The 11502-nt window shown below is 39.1% G+C and overlaps 1 protein-coding gene across 1 annotated transcript in view; it reads right to left on the reverse strand.

Annotated features, from left to right (window-relative positions):
• Window positions 1-8066, reverse strand: part of LOC133650501 (forkhead box protein O1-B-like) — a 38932-nt gene extending 30866 nt beyond the window's left edge. The window contains exon 1 of the mRNA XM_062047819.1: window positions 7436-8066. Coding sequence (XP_061903803.1) covers window positions 7436-7933 — 498 coding nt within the window. The 5' untranslated portion in view covers window positions 7934-8066. The remainder of the gene's footprint in view (window positions 1-7435) is intronic.
• Window positions 8067-11502: the final 3436 nt, after the last annotated feature.

The following is an 11502-nucleotide window of genomic DNA, read 5'->3' on the forward strand; positions in this document are numbered from 1 at the left end:
CAGCACCTTGGAATACCTTGCAGCACCAAGCTACTACAATAGACGCGGGGACTAGACCCAGCAGGCCCCAACCAAGACGAGCACCCAAAAGGGATGGACGGTGGGACCCAGGAGCTCCAGACACGCAGCCTGGATGCAGTAGCCTGAGGTCTATTACTATTAACTATCCATCATTTAGTTGGGGACACCCTACAACTACCTCTAGAGGTCCGCGCACCCCACCGTATGTATTTATTTGACAAAAAACAAAAACAAAACAATGACTAGTGTGTTGTTTGGGAACAGTTGGTAGAGGTTTTGTGCAATAAAACTTTTCATGAACTCAACTCACCTTAATGTGCGTTCCTAAATTTGTGTTCTACGTCTTAAATAAAGAGAGCAGTTATGATTTGGGTTCACAGAGTAAATAACTAAAAACGAAGGTTTTGGGCATTGTTTTCTCCAAACGCATACATTTGTGTACATATGGCCAAGGACACGCAATATTACGGGTTTCCTGCACGTCGTCTTCATTACTAAAGGAAAAATCTAATCTGCAGGAGATAATTCCTCTGCCATTCCCAACTATGTTTTTTTTTGAGTGGTCAGCTTGAAGCGTCCCTCTGTCTCCAACTCCCTCGTCGTCATGTGACATGAGTTCGTGTCTTATGATTTTGCTTCCTGGTGTCGATGACCCGCCTTATCTTGGCTCTGATTGGCCAGTCCGTAATGTTTCGCCCTAACCTTAGCCAATTGTGACTCATCATACGAACACCAACCAATCAGCATGGATTTTCACCGTATGTATGGATGTTCTCATTTATCTAGTTCAAGGTATTTCCTCCATTTTTTTTTGGCCTGGATTCGCAGTCCATTTTGTCTCTTTGTAGCTTGTAGCTTTGATGTACGTTACCTAGCTAAAAGTAGCAAAACTACCGCCAAGCTACTAGAAAATGTAGTTAAGCTACGTAACTTAGCTATATTTAGCTTGTTACTGCCCATCACTACATGCAAGTAAGGTCATATAAAGCTGGATTTAAGGACCAAAATTATGTTGTTAATGAAATTCGTCAAGAACATCTATGCATTAATCACGCAAAAAATAAAGAAAATAGCATGTTAATTGTTTAAGTGCCTTACATTGTATATTTTTTTATGGCCTTTTAAATAAGTCACAGTTACCCTTGTTTATTTCCATATAGTAATACTGGCTGAGGCTGAGTCAATCAGTCGCCACAATACTGCACAGCTCTGAGTGTTTTTGTCTCATCTAGTGGCCAATACTACTGTAGAACTCAGGGTTTCTACAATTATCAGCAAATCTAATTTAATACCATTTTTAATGCAACTTAAAAAATTTGAATGCCCATGTTCGACCTCATGGACACAATTTTTAAGCTTTTGACAGTGATTATCGATAATCTTGAATAGTTGAAAAGTTTATATCAACTGTTACTATCTAGTGAATTACAGATGGCTTGCAAGACCGTTTCATCTGATAATTTATTTGTATTTATTTATCATTTCTGCAGAAGCATCCAGTGTTCTGATTTGTGCACAGACTCAGACAATAGCCAATTAAATTGTTCTGCCTTTCAAACATCACACGCACCTTCTATCAAAATTATTTAAGGAGAACTGCAATTAGGCCCTCTAAATAAACATCCAATTCTGAATTAGTTGATCAATATAATACATCCAGAAGTCATTTTTTTTAATTTTATCTCTTTGAAATATGTTGTAAGTAATGCATATTCTCTGAAAGTATGACTTATAATAGCCACAAGCTAGAAGATACGTTTTTTTATTCAGGATACAATTGAAAAAAAAAAAACAGTTAAAAGGTTTAATGGAATAATAAATGAACATCATACTAGAAATGCAAATGATGCATGTGTTGGAAAATGTGATTGATTTGAACATTTAAGAAAAAGACATGTCATGGACTGACATTTGGAAAAATGCCAATAAGATGCATTAAAAATAAACTGAGTCAATTTAACATCTTGAATAGATTGTGCCCAAAAAAGTTCATTATGTCTTCTTATTCATATACTTTTCAAATGTTCTTGTAAACAGACATTATTTTCGGTATATTAGATGGCCACGCCTATGAGAACAGCTGATTGGCAACACGTCACAGTGGTCAGGTGACCCTTCTGAAGAAGACTGAACATGACAGTCATAACAATTGCAAATATTGGGTCTCTAGAGCCGTTTGATTTTGCCATGCAGCACAGTAGCCACTAGGGAGGCAGCACTTTTCTTGATTTCAGACCTTACAAAACCTTGTGTATCCAGTTTGAAAGCCAGAGAAGAAAAGAAGCACACACAGACGTAGCAATTTATCGATGGCCGCAACGTTCTTAAGTTCATTTTAATTCATTGTTTCTTATTAGTGATTCCCAGAGACAAAAAAAAAGTCTGCGGGCTATAGAGCGTTTTCTATTCGGGCTCCTGTACTATGGAATGCCCTCCCGGTAACAGTTAGAGATGCTACCTCAGTAGAAGCATTTAAGTCCCATCTTAAAATTCATTTGTATACTCTAGCCTTTAAATAGACCCCCTTTTAGACCAGTTGATCTGCCGTTTCTTTTCTTCTCTTTTGCCCCCCTCTCCCTTGTGGAGGGAGAGTTACACAGGTCCGGTGGCCATGGATGAAGTGCTGGCTGTCCAGAGTCGGAACCCGGGGTGGACCGCTCGCCTGTGCATCGGTTGGGGACATCTCTGCGCTGCTGACCCGTCTCCGCTCGGGATGGTTTCCTGCTGGCCCCACTATGGACTGGACTCTCACTGTTGTGTTGGATCCACTGTGGACTGGACTTTCGCTGATGTGTTGGATCCACTATGGACTGGACTTTCACAATATTATGTCAGACCCACTCGACATCCATTGCTTTCGGTCTCCCCTAGAGGGGGGGAAGGGGGGGTTACCCACACATGCGGTCCTCTCCAAGGTTTCTCATAGTCATTCACATCGACGTCCCACTGGGGTGAGTTTTCCTTGCCCTTATGTGGGCTCTGTACCGAGGATGTCGTTGTGGCTTGTGCAGCCCTTTGAGACACTTGTGATTTAGGGCTATATAAATAAACATTGATTGGTTGATTGATTGATCGTTTGATTGATTGACGTATTGACAATTGGCTAAGTCCTACAATTGCATTATATTTTTAATGCCTCTGGACATCGCATTGAATGTTTTTTTTGCCATTTAAGGCCTTAATTTCGCAAAAAACATTTAATGACTTTTGATGCTTTTTTTTGCCCTGCGGAAAACCTACAATTTATATTTTTATAGTAGTCGTGTTTTTTTTGCTTGAAAATGCATTATTTGAGCTAACATTTTGTAGAATATGACTTTTTTGACTGTTCATGGGTAGAGTATGATTGGGCAGGTTGACCAAAAAAATACCAAAGAAAGTTTGGTTATCTTTCACCCCACTTTTCGTCAGAATTAGTTTTCCACTAAATTTTGCCCCAGGTTTCGTATACTATCTATTTTCGTACGGCCAAACCTTGTGCATACGACTGCAAAATTAGCCACTATGTAATCAAGGAAAGTGGCAATTGCCAGCACTTTGACAAAGAAAGTGAGAAACACTATTAATTTCAAGAGAAACATCGTAGGAAAGTACAAAGGTAAAATGGAGTAATACTAGATCAATGGGGTTCACTGAAGTCAAGCTTGAGTAAAAAGGCCCCGTTCAAAGGCCACAGGAGGAAGTGACGCAGTAAAGAGTATCCATCCCTTTCTCTTGGAGCTGTAGCATCCGCTGAGGAAACTCTAGAAGACACGGGACGCGAGGATATGAGCACACAGCTCAGGAATGGAGGATGTTTGACGTTCTTCCCAGCATCCCCTTCTACACACGACTCACCAAACACTGATTGAACTCTTTGTGTCACCTCCTGTTATTGTCGACGGGAGCTCTATTGATATATCTTCTGCATTTACACTTAAATTTGCCTTTATATTAACAGAGCTTTACCACACAAGCCCTCATTCAGATGTGTTAACAATTAAAATTATATTTGCAAAGGCATTTCCTGACATAGCCCCAACAATGAAAATGCTGCAAAGATCTAAAATAAGGTTTAATTTGACCATATTTCAGTCATTTCTTTATATACTTATCCAATGTTGGGTTAAACGGTTTTGTTTTTCAGGATGTCTGTGCATCGTGTGCCAACATTTCCAAACTTTTGGGACAAATATTATCTCAATATTTGCATGAAGAGTGCAGTGCATGGTAACACTGGATATATTGTTTCTTCTTTAGAAAAACACAATTTTAGAGCACTTTGCTGAATATAACTGGAGTAATATATACAGCTAAGGATTGCCTCTTTTATGTTGTCACACTTCACTATTCAATAAAAAAAACATATGATTGAGTTAAGTGTTGCTTGACCGACAAAATAATCAAATGATTAAATGCTCAAAAGGTGACTCAGACAAAAACCATGGAATTATTAATGTTTAACTCGTGTGCGCACTGAGAATAACAAAAACAACACTATCCATGTGTGGTGAAAGGTTGCTAAATTGAGAACAATTAGGCTCTCTGTCGTGTTTGACCACATCACATCTCAGTGGAAGTGGTTGCTGTGGCAACATAGCCTGAGATTAACAATTTTGCCTTGTAATAAGCCACAAAAGGGTGCAAACTTGTTTCTGATCTATTGAGATACTATACACCCTTCAGATAGTGGTTTTCCAAGAAAGACGAAACAGTGTTATTATTTGAGGAGTATTAGCTCAGGATAATTTTGCCTTTTTCAAACTAATGAATAATATAATATAATCCAAAACCACAAATTAACTAATGTGATTAATCACAAAAAATATTACATTATTTATTTATGTACGCAGATTAATCACACAATTTACTCTGATCGCATATGTTCCTTTATCTTACCTGCGGATGGTTACCTGAAAGGTGGAGCAGGTTGTTATATGGTCAGTGATCTGGTCAACGCATACACCTGTGCAAAGATGAGTGAAAAGACTCCAACTGACGTGCTCGCTGGAAAATTTCACTTCAAAATAAACCCTGACGGGACTTTATATAAAACTGTTACCATGTTTTGAGCATATAAATGATGTACTATCAAGTAAAACATTTTAAAAATTGCTGTTATTTTGACAATAAAACTGCATTTGTGTTTAAATTCCGTTTTTTAAGTAAAATCTGTATTTTGCAAGCAAGTAAAAACCTGTGATTACTCATGATTAATCCAAATAAGCATTTGACAACACTAAATATCTTATGTATCTTAAAAATATGTATGTATTGTTAATTTTAATACATATTTATATATAGATACAGTTGCGCTTTAGATTATTCAGCCAAATACACATACAAAAATATGTATGTATACACACATATACAGTATACACTATATATATATATATATATATATATATATATATATATATATATATATATATATATATATATATATATATATATATATATATACACACACACATTTATTTACATATGCATTATACACATATGCTACTGTATATCCATGCATCCATTTTCTACCGCTTGTCCCTTTCGGGGTCGCGGGGTGTGCGAGAGCCTATCCCAGCTGCATTCGGGTACACCCTGGACAAGTGTATCATATATGTATCATACAACAATTCACAATTTGATTTGATTACGATTCTTGGTGTGTCGATTCAATTCAGAATAAATTTTCGATTCAACACGATTCTCGATTCAAATTGATTCTAGCAATACATTATTTGGTATAGAAAACATAAAACCTTTTCAAGATTGCAAAACTCTCTTGGCTGCTAACGTATGACTTATACATGGCTTTAAAAATATTAAAATTATACTTTTTTTAAATCGATTTTTGATGATTATGAGTCAATTTAAAATAGTATTAAATAGGAATCGCGATTCAGATGTGAATCAAATTTTTTCAGCAACCCTAACAATTTACAATGAGCGAGGGGTTGAATAATTTTGCTGCATGTACTGTACACACATGATCTAATTATATTAATTTTGTATTCCCATCTTCATTCATTCCTTATGCGTGCTTGCTTGCTGTGTTCAATACAGTGACGGGTTAAATGCAGGGAGCACATATTGTGCATACATGCATAAAGCTGTTTATGTCTTGATGACACAAAAATAAATATATAATATTGACGCTGGCACAAGTCCGATGCCTTGCTCATGGGCACATTAGCACTGCTTATTAAGGGCATTTCTCCAATAATTATAGTTAATGTGTAAGTTAGTGTTTGGACTAAAGAAATAAGCAGTAAGCAGTAGGGCTGTGAATCTTTGGGTGTCCCACGATTCGATTCAATATTGATTCTTGGGGTCACGATTCGATTATAAATCGATTTTTTTCGATTCAACGCGATTCTCGATTCAAAAACGATATTTTTCCGATTCAAAACAATTCTCTATTCATTCAATACATAGGATTTCAGCAGGATCTACCCCAGTCTGCTGACATGCAAGCAGAGTAGTAGATTTTTGTAAAAAGCTTTTATAATTGTAAAGGACAATGTTTTATCAACTGATTGCAATAATTTAAATTTGTTTTAACTATTAAATGAACCAAAAATATGACTTATTTTATCTTTGTGAAAATACTGGACACAGTGTGTTGTCACGCTTATGAGATGCGATGCAAGTGTAAGCCACTGTGATATTATTGTTCTTTTTTTATTTTTATAAATGTCTAATGATAATGTCAATGAGGGATTTTTAATCACGGCTATGTTGAAATTGTTACTAATATTGATACTGTTGTTGATAATATTCATTTTTGTTTCACTACTTTTGGATTGTTCTGTGTCGTGTTTGTGTCTCCTCTCAATTGCTCGGTTTATGATATCGGTAGGTCATGAGTTCAAACCCCGGCCGAGTCATACCGAAGACTAAATAAATGGGAGCCATTACCTCCCTGCTTGGCACTCAGCATCAAGGGTTGGAATTGGGGGTTAAATCACCAAAAATGATTCCCGGGCGCGGCCACCGCTGCTGCTCACTGCTCCCCTCACCTCCCAGGGGGTGTTCAAGGGTGATGGGTCAAATGCAGAGAATAATTTCGCCACACCTAGTGTGTGTGTGACAATCATTGGTACTTTAACTTTTTAACTTTATTGCTGTTGCTGGGTCAGGTTTGGTTTTGGAATTGGATTGCATCGTTATGGTATTGCTGTGTATTGTTTTGTTGGATTGATTAATAAAAAATAAAATTAAAATTAAAATATTAAAATAAAAATCGATTTTTGAAAAATTATAATAGATACTGAATCGTACTGTGTATTGTTTTGATTAATACAAAATTAAAATAAAAATATTAAAATAAAAATCGATTTTTGAAAAATGAGAATCGATACTGACTCGTACAACGTGAGACTGGCGATTTGAATTCGAATCGATTTTTTCCCACACCCCTAGTAAGCAGTGCACTCACCTTCCACCCTGCAGAACTATTACTGTCTCCTTTATCCTTGAAGTAAGGCACGCTCTTTACCATCCAGTCGTAAATCTGGGAGAGGGTCAGCCTCTTCTCGGGTGAGCTCTCGATGGCCCTGGTGATGAGGTCAGCATATGACATGTTCCCCCAGGCGTTCCGCCGGGACGAGCTGCTCTTCCTCTGGCTGGTTCCCCCCAAGGGGGGCACCTGTTGCTGGGGCACCGGCAGCTGCGGGCCTGGCTGATGCAAGTGCGGATGAAGGTGCAGCCCTTCGCGACGATGGAAGTCAGAATGGGACACATACGAGCAGTCCTCCTCGTAATCCTCCTCCAGTAAACCGAGGTTGCAGGCGTTTCCCGGCGGCACGGAGGGGCTCGGGGAGGATGTGGTGGAGCTCGCCGGGTCGATGAGCTCCGGCAGCGGCCAGGTGCACGAGCGCGGCCGGGTAAGAGGCTCAAAGTCCGGGTCTACTTGGGGCGGTGGGACCTCGGCCATGTCTGGGTCAAGGCGTCCGTCGGGATCATAGACTCTCACATACACGTGAATAAAAGCTCGCAGACAAGTTACGGTCGGGCAAAGGCGGTCCTTTGAAGTTGTGCTGTGACGTTCACGGCATCCTCAGCCGACTGGTTTCAACTCAAGCCTCGCGCTCTGTGACAAGAGCAGCCGATGATGCCTTCACGTCCTGTCACATGCTCGGTCATCTGCATTCTTTCGCAGCGTGAGGATTCGCGTATGTTTTTTTTTTTCTTACCCCCAATCATTTTTCATATCCAATTAAGCGTATTTCTAATAAATAATTCTCACCACCACAAAGTAAGCCTTTTAAAGAAATCCAAGCACACACGCGATGAATTTAGCCTTTTTTTTGTAATTTTCAACACAATACTTGGACACTCCAATTTCACCAAGTCGCTTCCTGGTTTTGATTTCATTGATCATAAGTAATACGAGAGGCCCGGCAACAATCTTAAAAAGTAAATTTCTTGAGCAAACTTGCATTTTTGTTGGTGGTGCCCTCTAGTGGTGTGTTTCAATGAAAACAATATACCGTATGGCAAGGTTCCCCAACCTTTTTTCCACCGGGGACCGCTTTAATGTATGCATTATTTTCACGGACCGGCTTTCTACGTGTGGCAGATAAAAACAGCAAAAAAATGAGCATGAAAAAATTAACTTTTGTCTACAATCTGGCACATTAACATTCAATATGTCCATTAATGTGCATTTACAACAAAGGAGTTGTAATATATATCTATTAACAAGCTTATTGATGTGTTTAGTGGGACAGCGGTAGTTTATAAATTAATTAATGTTTCTGTGCGGCCTGGTAGCAAATGCGTCACGGACCGGAACGGTGGTTGGGGACCACCGCCGTATGGTACTCAGTATTTCTGAGTCATGAATCTCCACATTATTGTCCGCAGTCGTCCAGGTGTACAAACATACACCTTTTCCCCCCATGCAGTTAGCCAAGTTGCGAACACATCATCACGCCACTCATGAGTGTTTAAGGAAAAGTGAACAAAATGTGGAAGCGGGAGTGTTTTCAAATGTCAAGCTTTCCTTTTTCCACGATTTCTCAGACAACAAATAAAGTCGAGGGTCACCACTAAGAAACTGCATGCTTCATTGTTCAAATGTTCAGGACTTCAAAAGCACTTCCTTGCAAAGGGCACAAGGTTCAAGTTCTATTTAAACATGTACTGTAAACGAGCCGAGGTCCTAGATGCTACAGGCCAACATGAACCTATTTCACTGCCTGCCAAAGAAAACACCATTAATCATAATGACGGCCCGATCTCAACAGCTGCCTAAAACACGCCAACGATTCATTCAGCTGTCAACTAATCAGCAAACATGTACCATTAAATTTTTTTTTTCAGTATGACTGAATTATTTCAACATATTTGACCTGTTTTGTATTAATTAATGCAAGCAAGTGATTAATAAATCTTTATGTTTGAACACCAAGTTACTTTACCAAAGTTTTGCATTTTATTAGGGGTGTAACGGTTCGTTTTAACATCGATTTGATTCAATTCAGAACTTGTGGTTGCCAATACAGTAACTTTTAGCAAACAAAACAACCATTGTAACTGGGAAATAAATACTAGATATTGGACACTTCAGGTGAAGTTTCCTATATAATATTACTGTTATTTCTTGTAAGGGAATTATGTATAAGTTAATAATGGATACAAACAAGCAAGTAAACAATTAATGGCTAATGCATTCACATCCTATTTGGATAAAAAGTGTATCCAACAATTTTCTGCTCACATTTTCAGTATTCAATACATGTTCAATAAAACTTTTAACAGTATATTTACCTGTTAAATAAAGTTCCCCGACCCGCCCATATCTGGGGCCGTACTTATCAAACTTCTTAGAGTGCCATTTAACACTTAAGTCCTGAGAATTTGCGAAATTTAGTCCTACTCTCAAACTTAAGAATAAAAGCTGTTTATCAACGTTCTTAAGTCTAAGAATCACTCCTACTCTCCACGATATTTAAGAGACCTTCAGATGTGTCTTAAGTGGTTAGGAGTTGCCAGCAGGGGATGGCATTGAGGCGAGAGAGACGTGCGCGAACGTTCAGGGAACGGAACAATGTTTTGTTTTTTTTGATGACGAGCAGCTGATCAAACGGTATCGTTTAGACAGAGCGGATATTATTTTTGTCACAGATTTAATACTTTTCGATTCCTTGTTGATTTCTGCATGTGTCTGCAGTGGGCTAGTATATATAGAGCCACCCACACCAGTTTCAAATTAGTTGCCTAATTAATGAATTGGAAAGAAAATGTTATGACAGTAGCGTATGTGTGTGGCCGTGAGGTGAGTGACGTCAGTGAGTGTGTGGGCGATAGAAGAGAGGGAGCGGTAGCGTGAGTGCCGGCGGGGACTAGTTTGTTTTGTATTATTTTGTAGTTTATTGTCAAAATATACACTCCCATTGTCCACTTAAATATTTCCAAGATATTTCTTTATTCTTAGACAACGGATTCCCTTCCGTGATTGGTAATTTCTATGGACACAGAAATGACGTCACCTAAAATTCCGTTTACGGCACATAGTAATGTCGTAATTCAGCTCTGAGTGTGACACTTAAGATTCAGTCCTACACTTCGCTGAAAGTGTGAGTAAGACGCTTGATAACTAACTTTTAAGTGCAGCTTTCAGCGAATAATTTATTTACTCTTAAGTCAACTCTTAGCAGACTTCTTATGAGTAATTCTAAGAAGCTTGACAAGTACGGCCCCTGTTCTCTGCCCTGGTGTCGCCATGAAGGACAGTGTCCCAGTTGTGCGGCAGCATGTACGCCACCTCACCCCTGTTGATGGTGTTGACCCCTGGCTTCCTAATTTACGTGGCCTCCTTGATCTAGCTCTTGTGCTTATTATTCCTTGCCTGCCAGTTGTTAATGTTTCATGTTGTTGTGTTACGGAAGTCGATGCGTCGCTGTAAATGATGGAATTGTAAATGGATTATACTTGTTTAACGTTTTTCTACCTTCAATGTACTTAAAGCGCTTTGACACCATTTCCACATTCACACACCGATGGCAGAAGCTGCCATGCAGGCGCTAACCACGACCAATCAGGGGCAAGGGTGAAGTGTCTTCCCGAAGAACACAACTGATGTGACTTGGATGGCAGAAGCTAGGATCGAACCTGGAACCCTCAAGTTCCTGGAAAGGCCGCTGTACCACCCGAGCCACGCCGTCCCCAAACTAGCTTGAAACTTGCTGTGTTGTCACTTCCATTGTGTCCTTTGTGGCTTAAATTAGTGTTGTGGTTTTATATTATTGTGTTGTGTCCTTTGTATTTGATGTGGCTTTTGCAAGTGTGCTGCAGCTTAAAGTTTTTGTGTTGTAATTAATGACACTGTCATGTGGCATTTGCATTTGTTATGACCTTTCTCCACCACCGCAGGTATCCGCCATTTTTGTTTTGCTGAGGCCACAGATGGGCCGACAGACTGAACGTTTAATGCCCTTATCATTAAAAGTGCTAAACGTCAAAAAAAAGTGTGCTGTTCTTAAATCCAATGTTTTCCTT

Source organism: Entelurus aequoreus, linkage group LG05 (assembly GCF_033978785.1).
Source record: "Entelurus aequoreus isolate RoL-2023_Sb linkage group LG05, RoL_Eaeq_v1.1, whole genome shotgun sequence".
Taxonomy (NCBI): Eukaryota; Metazoa; Chordata; class Actinopteri; order Syngnathiformes; family Syngnathidae; genus Entelurus; species Entelurus aequoreus.